At 41.5% G+C, this 25,693-nt stretch overlaps 1 protein-coding gene across 2 annotated transcripts; it reads right to left on the bottom strand.

Annotated features, from left to right (window-relative positions):
- Window positions 1-247: 247 nt before the first annotated feature.
- ARSF (arylsulfatase F) lies at window positions 248-25,137 on the bottom strand. Of its 2 annotated transcripts, XM_036097775.2 has the most exons (11): window positions 24,999-25,137; window positions 24,068-24,128; window positions 22,541-22,690; window positions 21,060-21,181; window positions 18,943-19,065; window positions 15,586-16,009; window positions 12,519-12,655; window positions 6,674-6,808; window positions 4,878-5,040; window positions 1,473-1,594; window positions 248-1,048 (listed from the first exon to the last, which is right to left on the bottom strand). In XM_036097775.2, exons 2-11 carry the CDS (start codon window positions 24,076-24,078, stop codon window positions 681-683), a joined length of 1,755 nt encoding a protein of 584 aa, XP_035953668.2. In that variant the 5' UTR covers window positions 24,079-24,128; window positions 24,999-25,137; the 3' UTR covers window positions 248-680. The 2 variants fall into 2 exon arrangements, with proteins under 2 accessions (XP_035953668.2, XP_077921216.1); XM_078065090.1 differs by lacking the exons at window positions 24,068-24,128; window positions 24,999-25,137 and having other exon boundaries at window positions 21,060-21,622; window positions 22,541-22,681.
- Between the last annotated feature and the right edge of the window lie 556 nt (window positions 25,138-25,693).

A 25,693-nucleotide genomic window follows, 5' to 3' on the forward strand; every position in this document is an offset into this window, starting at 1 on the left:
TGTTTGGAGCCACCATGCTTGTGGAGATCTGTGAAGGCAGCCCTAGCAAACTCAGGCAAGGAGTCATACGTACATCATGGTGGTGCAGGAAGAAGGAAAGAAGAGACTCCATCAAAGCTCTGGCCCATCTTCAGGGGAAAACCCACACAGGGATCCCTCCCAAGTTTTTGACGTCCTACTCTCAATTCAGTTTCTGTGGATGAAAATAAATCCTTTTGGTCGGCTTAACGGCTACTTTAGACTATTTCTTTTCAATGCACTACGATTTCATCCATTATTATTTGTCAACTATTCAATTATCCAGATTGCAATTATTTCAATTATTCAATGTGAAGTCAATCATAATTTCAATTATGATGCTTTAATGGTTGGCATTTTCCCTTTCCCAAGCAACTAGTTGGATGTACACAGGACCTTACACGGAGAGTTTGTTTTGGAGAGCAGCAGAGCCGATGGGGCCAAAGGATCTGAATGCTTGTTTTCTAACACCAAAAGACATGTTTAGATACATACTTATCACCAAGAGCAGAAAAGAAGTTAACAGACACCATCACAACCAATGGGCATTTAGTAATCTGGAGCAGTAGACAAATCCATTGGCTCTCCAATTCCTTCCTTGAAATTTTGCAGGTGCCAACATCAGCTGATGTTGGCTGCCCGATCTCAATTGCTACTCCTCCTTATGCCCCCACAGCTGAGGTGCTCCCCTCCGTGTCACACAGACAGAACGGGAACACACCACAGCAAGGCTTCAGCCGCGGGTTGTCATAATTCAATTCCGACAACTGTTGCTGGACAGGAAGGATGCTTTTCTTGTGTTCCCTCACAGCGTTGGCCACCGTTTGGATCACTACATCAAACAAGGGCTCTGTGTCCCGCGTCAGAGGTGTGGACTCAGAGGGGTCCTTGGTGATGTCAAAGAGCAGAGGAGGGTCATGGTAGGTGACCAGGTTGCCCGAACATCGGCAATAGGTAGTCTCGAAGCAGGCTTGAGCTCCCGGTGGCTGGAATACGGGTGTCACATAATGAACCTTCCACACTGCCTCACCTGGACCAGAAAAGACACGTCAGAGACATCCAATCCCTGTGCCAACTGACCTTGTGCTCAGAAGAAGTTCAGAAGAGCTTGTGCTCTTCTACCTTCTCAAGCATTTGTCCTGGTCTTTCTCTTTGCCCACAAGTTAATGCTAGATGTCATTCAATCTTTAGAACAATACTAAGAAATCAGAATCCTGTAGTACAACTTGACGTTTGGAAGCATCCATTCGTTCTGCTTCTCAAAATGCATATTTCTTCAAGACATCCCCCTGCCTTTCTAAAGAGAGTGGTTCTTGGAAAGTTTTCCAAGAAGGTATTTTCAGTGGTCACCCCAGAATAAAAGGACTGGTCTGGGGGTGAGGGGGAGGGAGAAAGGAACAAAGTGCTGAGCATGGACTTGAGCGACCGTGACCTTGGCATCCGCAGGTACTCACTGTCCTTGGGGTGCCAGCGCACAGCGTGGAGAAACGCGCCACAGTAATGGAACAGGAATTCATGCTCCGAGCGCTGCACTTCACCCTGAAGCAAGGGCATGAGGTTCCGGCCATCAATCACCCTGCAGACACACACAAAGGATATCAGGCGAGGGAGGTGGGCCAGTGAGCTGTTGGAGGGATGCTCCGTGCATTCCATGACATTTCCTGGGCCCAGAGCACAGTGTGCTGACTGTTCCGGAAATCCATGCACACTGTCAGGGACATTACATTCTCATGGGAAAGACAGGAAAAAAAAAAACAAAACTCTAAGCTTTTGCAGTGAAATGACAAGACAGAGGAATGCGTCAATGCGTGTCCATCTAAAGAGCACTTGGGTCTCTGGCCACAGAAGCTCTCAAAAGCTCAGTGTTCCTGATGACTTCACAAATCAAAATTTCATTGCAATTGCCTTGCTACCCTGAAACGTGATCTTGTAGAACCTCTTAGGGGAGCCTGGGTGGCTCAGTCAGTTGAGTGTCTGACTCTTGATTTCAGCTCAGGTCATGATCTCAGGGTTGTGAGATCAAGCCCTGCGTCAGGTTCTGGGCTCAGCATGGAGTCTGCTTGAGATTGTCTCTCTCCCTCTGTCCCTCCCTCTCTTTTGTGTGCTCTCTATAAATAAATAAATAAAATCTTTTTAAAAAATGAACCTCTAAAAATCTGATGCTTTTTAACTTATATTAGAAAACAGATCTTCTCCCTCACGTTAGAAAAAAATAAAACCTACCTTGTAATAAAAAATACAATAATAGGTGTCACATCATCCTAAATATGATAGTAAAAGAAATAACATTGTCTTTATTCTCAGATACAATGATTGCTTGTGTTTATAATCCCTTAAAAATCTATGGAACTAATTAAGTTTGGTAAGGTCACCAGTATAGAATTTTACTTCTGTATCTTAACAATGAACAACTGGGAGTTACAGTTTTTAAAATACCATTTACTACAGCATCATAAAACATGAAATATCAAGGGATACCTTTTTCTAATACTAAAATTTTGTGTGCTGAAGCCACAAAACATCTGATAAGAGAACTGAAAGGAGAGAGAAACAATGTTCATAGATTGGAAGACTCAACATTGTCAAGATCTTGATTTTCAACAAGGCGATCTATAGATTTAATGTAATCTTGGCCAAAATCCCAGACGGCTCTTTTGTACAAAGTGAGAAATGTATTCTAAAACTGACAGGGGAGAACAATCTGGAATAGCTTAAATAATTTTGAAAAAGAAGAAAGTAGTTTGAGGATTCAACTAAATAATTCCAAAATTTACCAAAATTTAGCAAGGGTAATCAAGCCAGTGTAGTATGGTCATAAGGGTGCGCATAGGAATCAGTGAAACGAGAGTCTAAGAAACAGACTAATGCATATATCAAGCAATTGATTTTCAACAAATGTCCAAGGTAATCCAGTTGAGGAAGGACAGTCTTTCCTTAAATGGCACTAGAACAACTGAATATCTAAATGCAAGAAAAATAAATCTCAACCCATACCTCACACTATATAAAAAATTAACTCAATATGGACCATAAGCCTAAATGTAAAACCTGAAACTAAAGAAACCACCAGAAGAAATCATAGAGGAAAATCTGTGTGACCTTTGAATAGAAAAATACTTTTAAAAAATATTACAAAAATCACAATCTATAAAAGAAAAAAAGAGTAAATTGACCCTTATCAAAACTGAAAATGTCTGCTTTTCAAATAATAATGTAAGAGAATGAAGGCGAGCCACAGAATGGAAGATACGATTGACAAAACACAGATCTGATAAGGAACTGTGTTCACAATATATAAAGAACTCTTACAATTCAACAATAAGAAAATAAAATTCCCAATATATGGGAAAGATATGGACAGATGATTTGAATAGACAATTCACAAAGAAGGGACATGGATGGCCAGTACATGGAGAGGTGTTCAACATCATTCATCATGAGGGAAACACAGACTAACACCACCATGAGATTTGACTACACAGTTATTATAATGGTTAGGATGGAAAAGAGTGACCATACCAAGTGTGACCAAAGATGTGGAGCAACTGGAAATCTTACACGTCGCTGGCAGGAATGCCAGATGGGGCAGTCATTTTGAAAGTCAATCCGACAAGTTTCTCATAAAAATATATCAACAATATATCAATCAGCACATATTGATAAAATGACCCAGATTTGCCGCTCTTGGGCATTTACTGCAAAGAAATAAAGCATTGATGTCTACACAAAGACCTCTATGCAAATGTCCAATGCAACTTGAATCATAAGAACCAAGTTTGCTTTTAGAATCGCATGGAGTCCTTCACCTCAGTTGTCCATTGAAGAATAAAACAAATATGGGGAATAAAGATAGGACATTTTTAGAGCTAATTCTGAAAAAAATAAAAACCAGATCAATTCTATGAAGGAAAATCCTAATCAGAGCTCAGAGGACAATATTTCTTGAGATTATAATTCTGCCTAACCTTTTGTGAGTCCAATATATAAAGTATACCAATGTCCCAAAGTCAGTGAACCCCACTGATAGAGTGGAAAGTTATTTTTATGACTATGATTGGCTCAGTTAAAAAAAAAAAACTACATTTGCACTAATATTACTATTTTTTAAATAGGTCATTTAGCTGAAATTGATAAATACACTTAGTAGAGGTGACTTGCATTCTCTTGTTATTTTATATAAATTCTCAATAAATCCTATGATTTGCTAAAAAGAAGGTAAGAAGAAAAAACAATGAGGAGGTCTTTCTTTGTTGCTGTTTCTGATTTGCTTCGGGATGCATTCTATTTTGCTTCAGAAAGAGATGAGGTCCCTTGCCTGAAGAAGGACACATTAGAATCGGTCTTTGGACTTACAAGGGACACATGGCAGTGGGTTGGAGCTGCTAGAATAAACTTATGAAGAAGTCACCTGCAAGCCTGCCTCGGTCATTCGCTCCCAGGGAGTGGCGCCATGTGATAGGAAGGCTCTCCTCTTGCTCAAATTCAAAATAGTCACAACAGAGTTCTAAGCACCCATGGAATGACTTACCTTCACGTCTGCTTTCTGGATCTTGCACAATAGAGTGCAGCAAATCGTTTCTTCTCTTACTTGCATGAGTGTTTTGCCCACCACAACTTCATCTCCAATCTCCCTCTGTCCATTTTCCTCCCCAGTGAAGGCCATCCAGTGTCTGGAATGCGCCATAGTCATTTAAGACTGTTGTCTGCTACCCCAATAACGCTCAGTAGACTTAGCCAGAGATGAAGCTAAACTTCCCTAGGTACTGGGGACAACGTCCAACCTGTTAAGATAGACTTTGTTGCTTTTGTCCCGAATGCTCTGAGAACAAAGATGATGTGAACAGAGGGTGTAACATCACCTGTCCTGAGGGACCAAGCCTCCCGACACGGCCGCTAGCGTGGGGAACACGTCCATTAAACTTGTAGGTTCCTCAATCACTTTCCCAGCTGGCAATCTTCCCGGCCAGCGGATAAGTCCCGGAACGCGGATTCCACCTTCCCAGCCGGCCATGCCTTTCCCACCTATAAGGTGAGGTAACAGAGTGCCAGTTAAAATGGTCGCGGTAGCAAGACTGCGTAGAAATGTAAATGAGTATCAATGCAGACCATGTGCTCAGAGCCCACCCCGTACAGAGTCCTGCAGTACGTGTCCGTGGATTTACTTTGCCCTGGGCTGCTGATAGGTTTTTAATTGACTAACTAATCGTATTCTGTATGCGATCTTTGTATAGGCTATTTTGTCTGCCTACAACACTGTTACCCAACAAATGCACCTGCCATGTCCCCTGCCGCCTTCTTACGTTTGCTCAAAGGTACTTTCTCGGTGGCAAACTTCCTTTAAAACAACAGTCCCCCCCCCACTCCAGAAGTTTTTCTGCTCTTCTTTCCTTTTTTTGGAGATCTTTGCTATCCTCTAACATATCATAGAATTTACATATTCTCTTTTTTCCTGGTCTGCCTCCCTCCACTAAAATGTAAGTTCCATGAAGGCACTGATTCTTTGGTTTTGTTCCCTGCTGAATCCAGCACCCTGAAAACAAACTGAATAGAATAGTATAGGTATGTGCTAATTTATTGCCCCAAACCAGGGTATTATACAGCATGGACCCAGGAGGCAACAATGACCCCAAGACAAGAGTTATAAACTAGAGTTCCCTTGAGCGAACCAGGTGGAATAGCCATTCTATGGTCTTAATGGAGTTTTATTAGTTCATTAAATTACTTAAAGTAGAGTTTCAATCACAGCACGTGGAGAAATGGAGATTTTTAAAAAGATGTCTTCCTAGGTAAAAATAGAGTTCAATAAGAACACTTTCCTTTATGGGATTTATTTGTTTTTCTAAGTATGCACTTCACTTGTGGAAGCCCTAAAAAAGCAGACATCCATGCCCTGTGGACAGACTGAGGCAGAGACTATCCCATTCATGCAACAATCATTATTTCCTACTGAATCTATATTATCATATTCATGCAAATCTAGGCTGGGTTGTTTTGCATTTAGTGGCAAAGCATGAATATTATGTTTTCCTCTGGAAAAAACTTTGACATGTCTTCCAATAGATAGGATAGCATGCGCTGAACATTTTCCAGATAGTTTTCTTACCACATCAAGGTGCATACCATGGACCAGGCCAATGTGGTGGCTAACGGAGTATGTTTTCACGCACTAACTGCCACGCCTGGACATGGGGCTGGTATCTGTGCATTTAATTATAAAACCAGACACAGGCTTGTTACTTTGTGTGCTAAGCCATATCCTCACAAGAGGGCACCCAAGCTTCCTTAATCATCAAGGAGCCTCTGGGTTTCGTCCTCTGTACTCTGCCTACCACACTGAATCTTCTATCAACAGCCTTGTACATGGAATCAGTGAGTAGGTAGATATTCGATTCAAAGGCATGTGGTTATGTTGATGCTTTATCATCTTGCAGGGTGGCCATGGAGGCAGATTTCTAGATGCACCCTCAGCAGAAGGGCTAGCCTCCCCCATAATGTATTGTTGGTTACTCGCTCCACTTTATTTTACCCAGAGTCAAATAAAATGCACTTGTTCACTTTTTCACAGGTTTGTCTGTTCACTTCATGGATGCCCATTATCATGAACATGGGAGAATTTATTCACAACCATACCCCACTCCCGATTCCCACTCCTCACCTCTGTATATTCCATTCCACCCGCCGCGCTGGGAATGGCCCACCCGTGCCTCCAAATGCCCACCGTGGTCTGATGTAAAGTAGACAAGCGTGTGGTTCCTCAGACCAAAATCATCGATGGCATTGAGAATCTTGCCTGAAATAGTAAAAAAAATGGGACACATATTATGAATGTCATCATGAGCTTTGGGCTATAACACCAGTCCGACTTGTGGTGCATTTCACTACAAAACTCTTTCTCATCCATGATGCACCTGCTTCCAGTGGGTGGTGTGTGAGCTCAAGAATAGCCACGTTTTCTGAATTCCTCATCAGTGCCTCATGTTGGACAGATGATTATATTAAATTGGGAGTGAAAATGGATTCATTCTTTATGATTTTACTAGTATTCATTGTTACACTACTATTGCCTAATAATCATTTATTTTTTATTGTCTTATTATGTGGACACCAACATTTATACTTTTAACTTATAAGTTATATTGAGCTTTTGCTGATTTTTCTTTTGGGGGTTTCACTCTTTCTGTTCTCGATTTATACAGACTCCTTTATTAACGAATGAAACCATGTTACATCGTTGCTAAAAGTTCCTCTGTTTGCAAGGAGCATCAGGTGAGCTGTTCATGATGCACACTTGTGGTATTTCGGGAAGTCTCAAGGTCTCTGCCTCTGTTGTGACTTCAAGGTGTTCTAGCAGCTCTGCGCTCACGTGGTCTCCTCATCCGTGTATGCATCTGGGCCTTCACATGGCAGACGGGTCCTCTGTGGTATGTTTGTGTTCGTGCTTCTTGTCTTCTTGCAAGCACACCTGTCCCATGGCATTAAGACCCACCCTAATGACCTCACCGTAACCTGATCCCATCTGCAAAGGCCCTATTTCCAAATACTGTAGCATTCACAGATTCCAGGAATTAGGACGTGGACCTTTCTTTTGGGGGACACAGTGCAACCCCCAACACCTACTTTGCCCAAGATATTCCAACCCTGCCACCCTGAGTTAATTTCCTCCCCACTACATTCTCTTCCTCATTGGACCGTCTCCAGGGCCACCTATTTCTGCTCTCCTGATCTGAAAGTCAAACCTTCTGCATGTAGTTTAGTGTTTTAAGTTCTATTTTTTTTTTTTTTTTAGATTTTATTTATTTATTTGACAGCGAGAGAAAGGGCACCAACAGGGGTAGTGGTAGACAGAGAAGGAGAAGCAGGCTCCCCTCTGAGCAGGGAGCCCAACACAAGGCTCGATCCCAGGACCCTGGATCATGATCTGAGCTGAAGGCAGATGCCTAACCGATTGAGCCACCCAGGCATCCCTTAAATTCTATTTTTGATAACTCTTTCTTTGCAACAACGCAAGTGGGTCTTGATCCTTTCTCTTAACTGGCCTCCCATCAGATGTCCTTGGGCAGTTTTGTTTCTTATCACTTTGTTCCCCTCTGTGTACTTCATCATCATCTTGGTAAGGCGGGCTCCCCAAGTAAGAGTAATGGATACTTTCATTAGAATCACATTAAGCTTCGATATTAATTTTGGAATCACTAATATTTTATGAGTCACCGTTCCCATCTAGAATCTGGTATATTTCTATTTACTGAAGTCTTCTCTAAGGACTCAGTTGTGTTCAATGCGATCACTTACTTTTTAAACGTATTTCTATATATTGATTGTTGATATTGGAGCTGCTATGAATAATACTCTATCACCTACTGTATCTTGAAATGGGTTATTTTTAACATAAAGAAAAAGTATTACTTTTGGTGCATATTTCTAACAGAGAAACGTTGTAGGACATACATGTTTGTGCATATATATTAGGGTATATATATATATAAGCATAATAAACTAATTATAATATTACACTAATTCTATACTAGGAGTATACTACATAATTATGTCAATAACATGTATTATCTCAATGCCTATATTATTATTTATATTATTGCTATAGTATATACTAATATAGCATGCTATTAATAATATCATATGCTAATGATATATGTACATGTTACATTATATAGAACATGATATACCATTACTAATAATACATGTATATGTTATACTATATTATTATATTTTATATTATATTACATATGTGAAGTATATATTTACAGTGATGCTGGCAAGCATGTAAGTATTTTCATGGTTATTAATTAATAATTTTTTTAAAGATTTTTTTTATTTATTTATGAGAGAGCGCACACGTGCTAGAGTAGGGAAAGGGGCAGAGGGAGAGAGAGAGAATCTCAAGCAGACTCCACGCTGAGCGCAGAGCCTGATGCAAGGCTCAGCCCCTGAGATCATGACCTGAGCTGAAACCAAGAGTCAGACACTTAACCCACTGAGTCACCCAGGCCCCCCCAGTTAATAATTTTTTAAAAATCTCTCAAAACATTGAGAACAGAGCCAATTAAAAGCATTGGCCAAATCATGCTTAAGGGTAAAACGTTGAAGCTATTTTATTAATATCGGCTATAAAAGAAGACTTTATCTGTCATTATTATTATAACTCATATTTTTAAGATTACCTGATTAATGAAATTAACAGAAAACCTAAATACACGTGTACTTAGAATAAGACTCAAAGTTGATACCATTAATGGACATAATTGTCTATACTGAGAACCCTAGAGAGTGTAATAAAACTATTATTATATGTCTATAATATGTAATATGGATATTTAATTATAATATTGTATATAATCTATAATTATATAAAATAATAGATGAAAATATACTAATAGTTGTACACTGATAATATATTAATAATATATACTAATAATGTAACTATATTATATATTATACATGATATAACATAATTGTAATTATAACATGCAGTATGCATACAAATATTTGTTTTATTACACTCTCTACAGTTTTCAACATAGATAATCATATCCATTACAGTTATCGTTAGTTTGAGATGTTTCTATTCTTAGTATTTCAAGAGATTTAAAAAAATAATTATGTAGCGGCCATGGAAATGTTTAACTCCTTTATGTAAGAATAAATTTATATTACAAATATAATATGTATATTTCTAGCATCAACTGAAATAGATTATATAAATAGTTATAGACATTATATATTTATAGTCATTGAATTTCTATTATACATAATATATTACATAAATTGATATTATGAATTATATTGTTATGCATTATTATGTTATATATTCTACATTTATTATGAGTTATATATAATATTATATATTTGTTATGTATTATACATTGTGTTTATTATATTATAATATTATATACCACAGATACTGTATAATCCAAAAATATATGCAACTATATATTATCTTATAGATGCTGTATAATACAAATATATATACAAATATTATATATTGTAGATACTGTATAATACAAATATATATACAAATATTATATATTATATTATGGATACTGTATACTATAAATATACACACACACATGCTTCAGTTGATGCTAGACAGGTGCTAATCATTTCCATGGCCACTACCTAATTATTTTTTAAATCTCCCTCAAAGTTACTTGACACCTGTAAAGAATATAACTATCTATGTTGGAAACCCTAGAGATTTCGGTGATGCTGGAAATAGGGGTGTCATATTTATCATATCTACTTACATTTTAAGTATGCATTTCATACATGTGTCTTGGTATTTCCGTGTGCACGTAACTTTCTCAGACAGTTTGGCCCTGCCCAGGGGAGCTGCCGAGTGCACCTGCTGCCGAGCGCACCTGCTGCACTTACATACCCAGCCCAGAATGCAATCCCAGCCAGCATATCTTCTCTGCAAACAGGTCCAGCCAAGCCTCTCCTCTTGCTCCCATGGTTCATCCTTCTGCCTCATGTTGGACACTCACCCTCTCCTCCCGTTCTGGAGGAACCTGCTCTGAGCTACTGAATTCTCAGAGACTCGTTTTGGATGCATGACTAATTAGGCACCAGAGGATTTCCCCTGGGTCCTGTTGGGGATGTCATTTGAATTGGAAGACCCTACCTGGGTTTGAGGAAGCAGGAAGCCAGGTGGAGGGCGTGGGGAGGGAGTTTCTGAAGCTTTCCCATCACCTGTGAAATGACAGCCTGTGGGAGTCTGAGGAGTTATGGGATGCTTCAGAAGAACGTAGCCATGTTTCCTCATCTCTGTCCACAATGCGTGGCCCTACACCAGCAGCTGCTGAGCTAGCAAATAAGAGTGAGTAGGTTCTGATCCTGGCTCCCCCAGACCTGTCCTGTAACCTTGAGCAAGCCCCCAATATCTTGTGCCCTTGTTCCCTCATCTGCCAAGAGGGATAACAATGCTGAGTATGGTCCCCATCTCCTAGAATGTTTATGGGGATCCCTCCAGAACACACTTGGAACAGTGCATGCCCCATGCATCAAAGGGTTCATTCAATCAATAGATCCCACTGTTTAAGGGTTAAAATGGCACGTTAACAAATGCATCAGTATGATATCCCCATCAGGAATCAATAAAACTTTCTAACAAAACTTTCTAACAAGGAGAGCAGCAATTCCCAAGACTTGGAGTTTTGTTTTAGCTTCCAAGGTGGATATTTTGGAGAAAAATAAATGTTTTAGTATTTCTGAAATTCCACATTGAAACAGATGACCATTTTCCTGAAAGCTCAGTTCCAACTGGACAGACAACACATTCACAGCCCATAGGTACCAAAGGTCTGTGAACCTCAGGGACACTCTTTCAAAATATGGCTTTCCCGCAAATATTCAGCACACCCATGGATAGCTCTGTCATTACTGAACACCACGGAAAAAATCCCATGGAGATCAAACCGCACCCAGAGCACCTTATTTGGTGCCTTAATGCCACATCGTCTGTTTTATTAGTTTAGATATTTTGAAAAACTTGCCTTGATTTAAAATTTTAAAGCAAATAGAATTCGGTTTTATTCTTTGTTTGCCTGTTTTTAGTGATCACATCCACTACACATACCACACACCCAGACACACACGCATATGCCTTCTTAAGTATAGACATATGTGCCTATGTTTCATTAAATAGTATTTATATTTAAAATAATTTTTAGAGGTGCCTAGGTGGCTCAGTCAGTTAAGCATCTGCCTTCGGCTCAGGTCATGATCTCGGGGTCCTAGGGTCAAGCCTGGCATTGGGCTCTCAGCTCAGTGGGGAGTCTGCTTCTTCCTCCCACTGCTCTTCTTCTCTCTCTCCCTTTCTCAATAAATAAAGTCTTTAAAAAATAATAATAAAAAAATATCCTGAAATGTGTTCTATATCTTTAAGACTGCGAATTCACAATATTTTATTGGCTTCCCTTTGGTCAGGATTGAATTCTTTTTTTAATAAAGATTTTATTTATTTATGAAAGAGAGAGAGTGCACAGGGGGAAGAGCAGAGGGAGAGGGAGAAGCAGATTTTGCATTAAGCACACAGCCCAAGGCAGGGCTTGATCCCAGGATCTCGAGATCATGACCTGAGCTGAAACCAAGAGTCAGGTGTGCAACTTATTGAGCCAGCCAGGTGCCCTGGTCAGGCTTGATTTCTAAAGCCCCTCTCTGCTTACTAAAATCCATTCCATGCCAACATCCTACGTTTGGAGATGATTGTAACCCAAAGCTTCTGTCCTGCCAACACACGAGGCCAGCATCATGTGCGTTTCTGTCTTCCTTCTCAGAAAACTTGAGTCTGATTTGCTAATATACGTATCATGGAAACTCGGGGACTCACAGGGACAGGGCAAGCATTGAGCGTGGTTTTGTGCCGACTTTGTCGCCGACTTCCACCTGCTACCTCGTTGAGGCTGCCCAGGGCAGGGAGGGACGTGTCTGGGTGTCCTGAACTATCAAAGCACAGATTTCTGGTCTCCGTAGGTCCTGCCACTTACCCACCATGGAGTCCATCTCCTGCACGTTGTCCCCATATAAACCATGCTTGCTGGTCCCGATGAACTCAGTCGTCGTGGGGAGCGGCACGTGTACATGCAGAAAGGAGAAAACAAGGAGGAAAGGTCCTTCACGGTGCCTGGGGAGACATCAATCGCTCCATTTATGAGTCTGCAAAGTCTGCGAAGGGGGACCACAGCATTTTTTGTCACACAGACCCAGTGTCCGCTCATTATCTACGTGCCCCAGGAGAGGGGATGCAAGCGTGAGGTAGCCCTTGGAGAGAACATCCTGGCTGGAGTGGATGCCAGCATCCTCCAACATCTGGACTGCTCCCCAGGACATGTGCGGGATGGCTTGATTCCTGAGTGGCCCCGCCTGGCACAACGCAGCTCACAAGCCCATTCAGCCTGCTTGGCACACTTTTCTTGTGGCTGATAAAGCCTCAGGCCAGAATCACACCAAGGGATGGTGGCTCAGGAGTGGTTTCTTAGAAACACCAACTCTTTCACAACTCCCAAGCAAGCATGGACAGAACAATCTGGGCGAGTTGTCTGCATACCTTCCTGTGTCCTGGGAGGACACAGGAAATGAGGTTGACCCATTTCGAGCCCTGACAACCCACGGGGAAGGTAGGTCATCAGCTAACTAGGGCAGCACACAACACAAATGCCACTCTTAGGGAAATTTCTTCTCTGATGACATATGAAAAAAAAGTTGGGTCATGGTGAGCTGGGTTTAATGGCATCCCTTCAAAACTGGTGCCTACCTGGGGGATCAGAATGTGATCTCATTTAAGAATGGGGTCTTTGGAGATGTAATTAGTGGAGAGGAGGTCATCCTGGGGTAGGGTGGGGCCAGAACCCAAGAACCGGTGTCCTTAAAAGAAAAGGATGGTTTGCACGCGGTACTGAGGATTGAGATTATATGGATGTTGCTTTACGTTGCAAAAGGAAATTTGCAGATGGGATGAGGTTCAGGATCTTGGGATGGGGAGGTAATCCTGGATTATCTGGTTGTGGACCCAATGCAATCACAAGGGTCCTTGTAAGAAGGACCCCAATACAGTCAAAATCAGACAAAAAATAGTGTGGATAGGAGGTAATAGAAGCAGAGATGCAGCCAGACAGCTATCTATCAAGGAAACCCTGCAGCCCCTCCAACCTGGGACGAGAAACAGACTCTTCCCTAGAACCTCCAGAATGAGCTAGTCCTTCCAATGCCTCGCTTTTAGCCCGGTAAGATGAGATTCAGATTCCTGGCCTCCAGCACTGTAAAATAATAAACTTGTGTTGCTTTAAGCCACTCCCACTTGCAGAAATCTGTTCTAGCAGCCACAGGAAACTCACACACCAAGAATCCAGATAAAAGCAATTTCTAGCATCCACAAACCTAAGCCACTTGCTTGTGGCCACATCACTAATCAATGGAGTAGCTTCCAAATCTTCGGAGTCCCCGTTCACTTTCCACATGGTGCCACTGTGGATCATATAGACATTCTGAAACTCAACAGAGGTTTTGGTGATGGAAGCACATTTTCACACCCCAGCACTTGTTCTTGATGTACTAATGTAAACAGCAAGCAACAACATGTGCAGGTGTCTTCAGACACATTTTAATGTGTCCCTTTGCAAAGAATCTGCACCTCTGTACATATGGAAGTTTCCAGGAAATGAGTTTGCCCTAAAAGAAACCAGCCATTCCGTTGCATCTACAATGCAAAGGTGGTTTAATCTCTCTCAGAGTCTAAATTTGTATTGTGCCCACCTTGGCTATAAGGTAAAGACAAAGCTAGCTACAGGTTGCCCAAGATCCTTTACACCACCAAACAACTCTACTTGCCAGTCAAACACACCAGCTTACAGATCCCTACCACCAGGATGATCTCATCCTCACAAATTTCACCTCTGAAGACCCTATTCCCAAATAAGATCACTTTCTGAGCTTCCAGGTGGACATGAATTTTGGAGGGATGCCATTTAACCCAGCTCACCATGGTACAACTTTTTTTAAAAATTCGTTTTTTCCCATTCCCAGAAATTTTTCAGAGTGGCATTTGCATTATCTGCTGTCCTCGTTAGCTGAGGACCTATCTTCCTTGTGCTTGAGCTTCATGCAGTAATGCCTGGTACCCGTTCTCCATCTTGTTCTTGCTCACCTTTGAAGATTCAGTTAACATATGTTCTCAAGTACGGCCTCCCTGATATCTTGGAAAGTCTCTACAGTTTGGACTGATAGCACCTGGATTTATGCCCATTAGCTTATTTCTTATCATGGGCTTGTACATCTGTTGTCATTACAAGTGAACTTGTCTTTGAAGTCCAGACCGTAGGGTGGTGATTGGTAAAGGTAAAGCTTTGGGCAATGTTGAAATAGTGAGTACAAAATGTGTTCACAGTCTTGAAAAAAAATGCAACAACTGGAGGCCCATAAATGTGACTCCTTTGGAAAGTTTCCAGCAATTATGTTTTGGATGCATTGGGCTTTATAATTATCACCACTGATCTCAGCCGAATAATATCCTTTACATACCTCATGCTCAATGATAAGCCCTCTGATTTTAATTCTCAGAGAAGTTTCTTTCCTAGTAGGAAAACAGTGCAGTGGTCAACTTATTCTACTATCTAGTTTCCTGGCAAATACATTTCCCATTGTGCGTTAATAGGCAGACAGTATGCATATAAATGCATATGCATGCATTATAAATTAACAAGCCAGATTTGTAATTTTGAGTCTAGTGTGAGTCTACCTGCTTGGTCTGACCAAATATGAATTTCAAGACCAATGGAGAAACTGTGATTTTTAATAACAAGAACTCAAACGAGATGGCCCTCCTTAGGTACTGCACGAAGAGCCCAGCTTGCCTCCAAAACATACGGTATTGTATTGTCTAGCCCTAGCTCATAATATTCCATTTCTTAATTCAATATTGTTCAAATCATCACCTTTTACTTAAAAAAAAAAGCTCATTGAGTCATGTTTTTAAAAGACTCCTGTCTTTAAAATACTCTGTCTTAAATCCATTAAGATACATGGATTTTTTTTTTTTTTTTTGTAAATTACCTTTACCTTTCCATAAATGAAATCGCCTCCTTCACCATGATGGAGCCAGCTCGTTCTGCCTTCATGGGCTGTTCGGTGATGTCGTGCTCTCGCATTAGGAGGCAATCCCAGTACAGAGGAGATGTGTAACCGGAGAACCAAAAGTAGCCCAGCAGAAAAATAAAAAGAATCATAGAGAGGATGAGGGACCAGGGAAGACAGATCAAACCACTCTGTTTCGCCAAGGTGAGAGTGAGTGCAGCAATGGCGACCAGCTGCACACAAAGCCAGATTTTGTTCTCGATGGCTAATTCTGTGTCACGAGAGGGATCTGGCCAGCAGGGGTCAATCAGAGTGAATGGCATGCCATAGAAGTAATCAAACCCATAATGATATGGATGATGGCACTGGTCATGTCGGGACTGGCAGTTTAAGCCTTGATGCCATTTGCCTGAAATTACAAACAGACAAATAAAGCATAATATGTTCGCACACCATGAAGACCACGTGAGTACTCTTCCTTCAAAACGAATGACTTGTGCACAAAAATGGAGCAGCAAATAGTTTTCTTTTCCCTAAAAATCTGAGTTCAGCACCCAATTCATCATTTTTTGCTCTCCTATAGTTCACAGAAATTTGTGTTAGGATCTGGTTGTGAGTGACCAGATAGGATGAAAAATCAAGGGAGGAAAATACAGTTGTAAGTTTGTAGTAAGGATGTAAACTGGGCTGTTTCTCATTCACAGAAAGAAAAAAATCATAGCAACAAAGATAAATACATGACAGAGACAGGGTAGACTATACGTGGTGGATAGATAGGTGAGTAGGTAGGTAGATAATTGATATTAGATAATGAGATGTATATGATATAAGATGGATGGACAACAGGGAGTATGGATAGATGATAGATAGATAGATGATAGATGATAGCTAGATAGATGGTAGATAGATGATAGATAGATAGATAGATAGATGATAGATAGATAGATAGATAGATAGATAGATAGATAGATAGATGATAGATAGATAGACAGATAGATAGATGATAGATATGAATGAATGATGGAGGATGGGTCAAGCATGGATGATGGATGGTTGGATCATTCACTGGATGGAAATCCCAGGTCTCCTACTAAAGTTCACTGAACTTTATTTGATAAAACTTGCCACACCTTGAACAGTAACAAAAAGACCCATGGCCATCCTGTTGGCATGTGGACTCTAAGTGAGTATGATCGTGTGTATCTACTAAAACATGAATGGTTCCCTGCGTGGAGTTAGAACCACGTGAAGGATGCATGTACTCATATCTCTGAGCACCTGAGGGGGTAAATAGATGAGAAGCAAGGCTATGGTCCAGGTTTTTCTGTCCTGCACCTCCACTAAGATTGTCTTCTCTTATCAATGTCAAATTGGCTACAAAAATTGATTTAAAATGGCATGTTATGGGAGGGATGGGGTGGCTGGGTGATGGACATTGGGAAGGGTATGTGTTGTGGTGAGTGCTGAGTATTGTGTAAGACTGATGAATCACAGACCTGTACCCCTGAAGCAAATATTACATTATATGTTAATAATAAAAAAATGGAAAAAGGGGAAGAAACCGAGGTCCTTGAACCCCAGAATTAACCAACTCTGGAATGACCCTACCCCAGATTTATTTTATGTGAGTTAATAAACGTATCAATGGCTTGGGAAAAAAAACAAAAACAAAAACAAAAACAAAAAATAACAAAAGTAATGAGAGGGTACTAGTCTGCCATATTTTAAAATAATTAATAAAACAGCATATGTATTTAGCCCCCCCAAAAATAGTTAAAATGGCATGTTATTTTCATGCCAATTGAAACCCAGGCTCTGAAATGGGGACAGTAAGTTTAGCTTCCAATGGGTCATCATTGGTTGACATCTATCATCTTTGGCAGTGAGAAAAAAGACATCCGTACAACATCCATGGTTCCATTTTAATGAAATAATGAGGTGGGCAAGAGAACTTATATTGAGAAAATATTCAAGCACAGAGATGCTTGAATATTTGGACAAATCTGATTTTATTGTGCAACATTTGCATAAAACATCTCATGTGTCTCTCAGCCTTGGAAAGAACCAATTTCCTTATCTTTGAAATTAGGGAGATGGTTTATTCTCAGACATCCCTTCTGCCTGTAAGTTACCAATGATCCCGTCAATGTGCAGTGCAATTAACTAGGGATCATGATCATTACCGTCCCAACGCAATGCAATTGGGAGACTAAACGCGGACTTAATCATTGCCAAAGGGAGCAGCACAGTTTTCTCCTCTGCATTGACTCTCTTGAGCTGTGGGAGTGGTGAAAGGAGGAGCTAAACCAGGGGGACAGACTGGAAGGGGCCAATGGAAACTTTCTGAGGCAACTGAAATGCTCCTTATCTTGATCTAGGTGACAAATACAGGGTGTAGACCTTTTTCAAAAGGCATTTTTTTTAAATATATTTTTTTCTATTTGGGTGATGGATATATGGTGGAGACAAAAGTTGACACTCCATAAGCAGTTAATGATGCATAAAGCTATTTGTGTGTTCTTGAGAGGGCTCGTCACATTTCTTAAATCATACATGGTGAATGAGATGAAGGATTTCAGAGTCAGCAGAGAATAATGTAGTAAGACCATCATAGTATGGGGGGGTCTATGCAAAGATGAAGAATGCAGGGCAATACAGAAACACATGGGGTGACCATCTGGCAAGGTCTGGGGGTCAGGGGGGAAGGGGCCTTCTGTTGCACTTGAATTATGTCTGAAAAGGATAAACAGGTGCCATTTAGGAAGGAGGGTGTGTGTGTGTGTGTGTGTGTATGTGTGTGTGAGTGTGTGTTGGATGGGGAGGGTCATTATGATAGAGCATCCCAGGTGAGCAAAACACAACAATGAAAGAGTTCTGGAGGACATGGGGGATACATTTATTGAGAAAGACCATATAATATATTAAGCAGATTAATGTTGAAAAGTAAAGAGAAAGGTCAGAGGTAGCCAATAAAACGGCAGATGTAGAGCCTACATCCTAGGGAGGGTCTTCTCTGCCATAGCCAAGATGCACACTTATTTTGAAATAAAGGATTTCCAAGAAAACCACGTCAAGTAGAGAATACAGGGGCGCCTGGATGGTGCAGTCAGTTAAGCATCAGACTCTTGGTTTCTGCTCAGGTTGTGATCTCAGGGTTGTGAGATCAAGCCCCGCGTTGGGCTCCATGCTCAACCCAGAGTCTGCTTCAGATTCCCTCTCCCTTTCCCTCTGCCCCTCCCACTTGTGCTCTCTCAAATAAATAAATAAATCTTAAAAAAAAGAATAGAACAACACGTATTGTCTCTTTATAGTGAATAAGTCATGCGTTTGGCCACTTCTTACCTATCACTGCCGTGCTATACCCTTCCTTTTTCAGTAAGTCTGCAAACGTCGTCTCGTTATGAGGGAGTCCAGCAGGGGCTCCAAGTGTGATGATGACACGGTCCACTATACTAGAAACCATTCCTAAGTGGGATGGAAAAACAAAACCAAAAAATAATAGAACACACACAGTAGATGAGTAGATGTCCATCAGCTGAAGAGGAAGTGAGTTATGGCAGGTTCAGGAGCTGGAAGGTGCAAATGTAACAAGTGAGGAACAGATAATCATCCTGCGGGGGAGGAAAATTGTGTTCCCCAGACAGAACTCACACTGGTCCCCACTACAGACCCCTTTACAAGCTTCCATGCATACACACAACACTACCAGACATGCACAAACACACCATTCAAATAGCGGTCTACACATAACTTCCAGCATGTTTATGATGACACGGGGTGTCATTTCAATAGACACTGACGATTGAACATCTAACACAGGCTACCCTTGGTGGGGGAATCACCATATTGGAAAAAGAGCCAAAAAATGAAATCTCATGAAAACTTCAAACCCTACTGTTTCGATAATGGATTCTTTTTTCTGACAATAGGTTTTAGTTGTATTTGTACAAAAGATGGATAAGCCAAATGTCTGTCAAAAACATTGACATTGGGGCATCCAGGAAGAGTGGACACATAGTTTTGAACATCTCCATTCCTTCCCAAAAATAGATCAATAAGAAAAGAAAACTGTTCATCCATGGACATCACTAATGAAAAATCTAGGTGACAGGTAGATGGGGACATGTCAACCACAAGCCCAAAACCTACTTTTTACAGAAAAGAAGCAGAAGAAAACAAACCAGTTTCTGAAGGATCCAGTAACCGAAGAACCTCAGAATAGCCATCAGGTGTTCCCCTGAAGAGGAGCAAAAACAGAAGGACTTTTCCCAGTCCTACTGCTAGTGATTGAAGGTTTCTGGGTGTATTGAAAATGTTGGAGCAATCCGGCCTGAAGAACTCCCTAAACCGACCTATCCTGGCTTCCTTCCAAAATGGCGGCCCAACCTTGAAGCAAAATCTGGGAGTGCAGAGGAAATTGAATAAGACAGGACAAAGTGGGTGAAAAGAAAGAGAAATTCTAGATAAAAGCAAGAGAGGCAATTCGGATGGAGACTTTCAGAGAGGGAGCTCCCACTGTTTAAATCCCAGATACAAGGAGGCAAGAGAAAAGTCTTCCAAGTTAGATTTGGTAACCATGCCCTCTACATGAAACCATCTCCTTCTAAATGTTAGGGAAGCTAGTTTTACATACAGTGAGCAGTGCAGAAAAAAAAGGAGTCAAATCACCTATAAGTTTACCATAAGAAAACAAAGAATAAAGAATTTAATGTTTACCAGACCTGATTCACCTTAGCACCAGCTAAGCAAGATATCATCAACCTCACAGGATGCAAAAGGTTACGTGACACCCTCAAGGAGCTGGACAAGGGGCTTCTCAAGCTTGACTAAGAATTGAACATAAACACTGACCTATGAATTGTATGCTCTGCTTCCTCTTAAACTACAGAATCTGTGCCCATAAACCATGGCCGGTCTGATCACCCTTGAAAATATAACCATATGGCCCATCCATTCCACCCCTTGGTATGTATCCAAAAGACCTGAAAATATGTGTTGAGTCAAAGACGTGTACGGGCAGGTACACAGCAGAACTATTCATAAGAGCCTAAAGCCAGAAGCAATCCAATGGTTGATCAACTGAGGGATGAATAAACAAGACGTATTACATCTATACAATGGTTAAAATGTGTGATAAATGTTTGAGACATTCTGGCAGGTCCTCCTCATGACACCCCCAATTAATGCAGTTGCATTTTTTTAATTACTTCCTTCCAAGACAGCTTCTCATTCTTGCCCTAGGATGGAAAGTCCCGCCTAGCCTGATCACAGGACACTCAGGATACACAGTCAGCATGGGGTGAATAGACATAGCCGTGTGCATGCGTGTGCATGTGTGTGTGTGTGTGTGTGTTTGCACTTTTTTGGGGCAAATTTTTTGAAACGGACTAGCTACATTTTCATTTCCTCGAATCCTAATGTGTCCGCAGAGGGTAACAGAGGCTGGTCCATCTACACACCTGATCGGATGGGGTATCTTCCCGTGAGGAAGGCAGCCCGGCTTGGGGTGCACATGGAGGCTGCAGAGATGTGGTGATTCAGCTGCACTCCTTCCCTGGCTAGGCGGTCGATGTTAGGTGTCCTGGAAAGAGAAACAGAAATGGAATCGCAGAGAGGAGGAGGGGAGACACAGAGCCAAAAACCAACACCTCTGTTTACGATGATTCCCCGAGCTCAGAACAGGAGAAAAAGAAACTGCACACAGCGCCCTATCTCCTTTTTCTCCCCACATCATGGAAAAAATACAGCTGAGGTTTTAGGCACTGGCAGTCTATTGCAGGGCTGATATAATTTGCTTCTGCAATATGGTGTCTACTGAGTATATCGCACTGCCTTCTAAAATACATATTTAAAAACTTACGTGTCTGTGGACTGTTAAATTAAGGCTAATGACTTACAGACCTTAGTTATGCCTAGCTACTTATAGACACAAGGACGAGTTCGATGCACATGTTCCGTAGACAGATGTTCCTGCTCTAGACGAAGGTTGCAGCCCCTGCCTTGTCATTCCCTGTAAAGATAACTGGAGATAGGAGACCATCAGACAGACTTCTACAGAAGAGTCACTTGGCTGGATGCCAGTAAAATGTAGTGAGACCTAGTTTTCTTCATGAGACAGATGATAGAACAAGACGGAATTATTAAAGTATAGGATTCACACGTCTTGCTGAGATGCTCTCCTAAGCCGTGGTGTTGGCATGATATCAACAGCTTTTGTCAATGGCTTTTGTCGCCTACTACAGAGCCCTGACTCTGTTTCACATGTTTTTTCTTCTTTCGGAGTGCCTGTACTTAAAGTAGAAGGATATCACCTTAAAAGTCTTCCAAAATTAGGAAGCATAAGACGACCAGTTCCACCAAGTAAAAGTATGCATAAAAATCATCACTCACTAGGGGCACCTGGGTGGCTCAGTCGGTTGAGCGGAGGACTCTTGGTTTTGGATCAGGTCATGATCTCAAGGTCATGGGATCAAGCCCTGAGTTGGACTCCATGCTTAGTGGGGGGTCTGCTTGAGATTCTCTCTCTCTCTCTGTCCCTCCCCCGCTCTCTCTCTCCCTCTCTAAAATAAATAAATCTTTTAAAAACTCATCACTCTTCATAATATTGCATATTACAGAGGGCCCACTATGCACCAGGTATCTACTCTAAATGCTTTGCGCATATGAACTCACACATGTATACTACCCGCCTGTGCGCACAACCAACAAGAAAGATAAGCAAGGCACACAGAGGTTAAGTAACTTGCTCGAGATTTCACAACCGATAAGTGCAGACCCAAGATTCAAATCCAAATAGGCCTGATTTTAACATTATTTGCTTCTTTTAAGGCCAAGTTGCAACCCATGAATTTGGTTTTCCATGTGATGTAGTCATAAAACTTTATCAACCTCCCAAGCCCAGACAACAGATGAAATAACATGACTCAGCTTGAAGCCATACCTCATTGTGTCATTGCCAAAGCAGCCCAGGTCCCCAATCCCAAGGTCATCAACCATCATCAGGACTATATTAGGCTTATCATCATGCTCCTCTTGGGACTGGCATGGGTTTAAGAGTACACATATCCAAGGCAGAGCGATGAAGAGGCTCCTGAAAAGCAAGCATGGATTTTATATGATGATTTTGGGAGCTATGTCCCATTGCAATGTCCCCTTTACATGAAAGCAACAGGGCTCACTGGAGACCAGGCACATCTCCCTGAGGAACAGCCGAGCCTCTCGAATTTCTCTTCCCAAGCATTGGCTACTGTAGTCGAATGGAGCCCCTGATGCTCAAAGGGAGCCGATCCTGGGTTTCCCACTCACATACACTGCATGCTTTTCCAGGAGGTGAAGTCTGAAATCGTTTATTCAGAGACAAAACATTTCTTAGGCCAAAGGCGATAAGACTCCTGAGGTCACATCCTGGGAAGATGGAGCCTGCTGACTTTCCTTCGCACCAGACAGAATTCAAACGTGGGCAGGTGTAGAGCTTTGCCAAAGGGACATTTGGTTGGAGCAACAAACAACAACAGCAACAAACAGCAAAAAAAAAAACAAAGAAAAAGGAACCCCAGAGTAAAGGAGAAGGGTGAAGAACTGAATTCTGGAGAAGGAGCAGCCTGGAATCTGAAGACCAGTCTAGTCCCCTTCATGATGCTGCTCAGTCCCAACCCAAGTCCCATTGTCTCAAAGAAATATATAATTCCCTTCCCACCAGATCCCTACTCAATTATCAGGTAATGAATATCAGACACTTGAACAGTTGGTTCAATCTCCATCTTGTCTTTATCCATATTTCAAAACCCACCTCAAATATTTCCTCTGGGAGGGAGGAGAGAAATGGACGCTGACCCTCATCTGCTCTCAGAACCCTTTGTAAATGCTCAGAAACAATGCTGGCTGCATGAGCAGCAACACTTTGCTTTTACCCTAACATATTCCCCCAAGACTGTGAACTTCTCAAAGGCGGGACCTATATGGCCAGGAGTTTTCCCATTGCCAAGTCATGATAATTACATGCGTGTTTTCATCTACCCAACATGGGTTGAATTGCTTTTCTCGTGTCCTATTTTTACAATATTTCATTGATTTTTATTTTTGTCACTGAAGTGTAGTGAGCACACAGTGTTACATCAGTTCCCGGTGCACAGCACAGTGATTGGACAAATCTCTATGTTATGCTGTGCTCACACTGCAAATGTATCTACCACCTGTCACCATGCAACGCTAGTAAATTACCTACAGCATCTTAAAATAATACGACTATGTTGGAAATCTGCAGTTTACATTTGTATCAGTTGCAAAGACATCTCCTATTTTATCATAGACTTACTGAATCCAGAATATCAGTGTAGACGTCTACAACCAACCATAGCTAGACAACATGACCTAGAATGCCTGTTATCTGTAAAGCTGAATTCACAGGTGTCCCCAGATTGTCCATTACATTCAACACATTTGCAAAAGTGCTGACTACTTCCCTCACCTGAGCTTCATCACACAGCGCCAAGTGCCTTCCTATTTTCCTTGGCCAGAGATAAAATGTGCTGAAAAAAACAAAAAAAAGGCATTATTTTCATGTTAATGACAATAGTCCCCATTGTTAAATCCTCACGAGATCACAAAGCTATATTTCCACTTCTGATATTTAAAACTGGTTTTCCAAAATCTGTCAAGACACAAACCTTCCACCATCAATGTCTCTGCCACTCTTAGTTTGTTTTTAAGGAGCTCGCACTGTGCCAAGTCCTGGGTCCACCTGCTTCTTTCTGCCTCTTAAGTCAACTGGCCCAGTCCCTAAATCTACCCTAAAACATGTCTGGATGACAGTATAGGCTTGAGGAGGTGCTGAACCTAAGGGCTTATATTCAGAACGTCTACATGGGATGAATTTGGGTCACCCGAAAAGAGGTAATTACTTGAATGTATCTACTATTTTGGTTTTGCATTAGCATGAATCAACACCACTATACAGTGATTTTAGGATAGTTAATCACCATATATCACGAGGGGGGGCTATGATGAGCACATGGTATTACCGCAAAATTCATTGCAGTGAAAGAAAACACTCATCTTTCACCTGCAAGCTATCACTCATATATGTAGTTAAAATAATATTGGGGACATAATATGAACTACCTCCTTCATCAATCTATCTTATCCAAAGCAAGATGCCAGAGACCACAGAGAAAGAGCTATTGGCTAATACATGAAGGAAGGAGGGAGAAAGGAGAGAAGCTTATTCAAACAAACATTGGTTTGGATTCAACCTCTCAATGCCTAAGCTGATCCATTGGGCTCTATAAAATAGTCAGCCAAAGGGGCTTCCAAAATCCCAACTCTGCCCCTGATAACAAACTAATCAAGAAGCAAGAAGAGTCAAGAATGTCCGTCCTAATAAGACTTCCTCGACTCACCTCTCACTGGTTTGGTCCACCTGTCGTCCAGGACAAAACCAGAAGGCCGTCTTGAAGAACTCTTGCTTCTCCTCAACAGCCACCTGGACTCATTAGCCAAACGTCACCCTCCTGGTACCACCTCCCTCTGCAATGTGGAGGCTGGTCAACGCTCTGCCCACCCAGATGGTTCAGGTTTGTGAGACACAAATGAATCAACCTGGTTTGCCTCCCTGATTTGCATCTCCTTGTACAAACTCAGGGGGGAAATGTCATAGTCAGCAAAGCCCTTGGCACTCTCCCTGTAGTAACTGAGTGTTCTTATCTGTGACTACCACCAAAATGATTCATCAAGCTTCTCTACTACAGAGGAAGAATCGCTTGAGCCTGGCCATTGCATTCTGATGACTTGACAGACTCCAGCATTGCCCTGGGGCGATCTATACACCTAACCAAAGGAGGGGAAATACAGTCTCTCCCTAACTCCCAGGATTATTTCTCAATTCTGCTCAACAAGACCAACTATGGGGAATAATCTGGGGGGGCTCATGGATATACTATTTGTCAACGCCATGCCCTAAATGGATTGCCATCAAGCAGCAAGTGAAGCACAGCGAGACAGAGACAGCCACCTTCCCACATAATGAAAGGATCTGGGTGTATAAGAACCAAGGCATTCTCAACCTACACACAAAGAAAAGCTCATGAACACCCAG

Source organism: Halichoerus grypus, chromosome X (genome assembly GCF_964656455.1).
Source record: "Halichoerus grypus chromosome X, mHalGry1.hap1.1, whole genome shotgun sequence".
NCBI classification, from domain to species: Eukaryota; Metazoa; Chordata; class Mammalia; order Carnivora; family Phocidae; genus Halichoerus; species Halichoerus grypus.

Bases quoted from the DNA above. Each gene is read 5' to 3' on its own strand.
- ARSF (XM_036097775.2), bottom strand. The intron at 16,010-18,942 runs GTAAGAAGTGGC...TTGTAATTTCAG, and splicing joins GTATAGCACGGCAGTGATAG to GCAAATGGCATCAAGGCTTA. The intron at 6,809-12,518 runs GTAAGTGGCAGG...TTACTATTTCAG, and splicing joins GGAGATGGACTCCATGGTGG to GCAAGATTCTCAATGCCATC.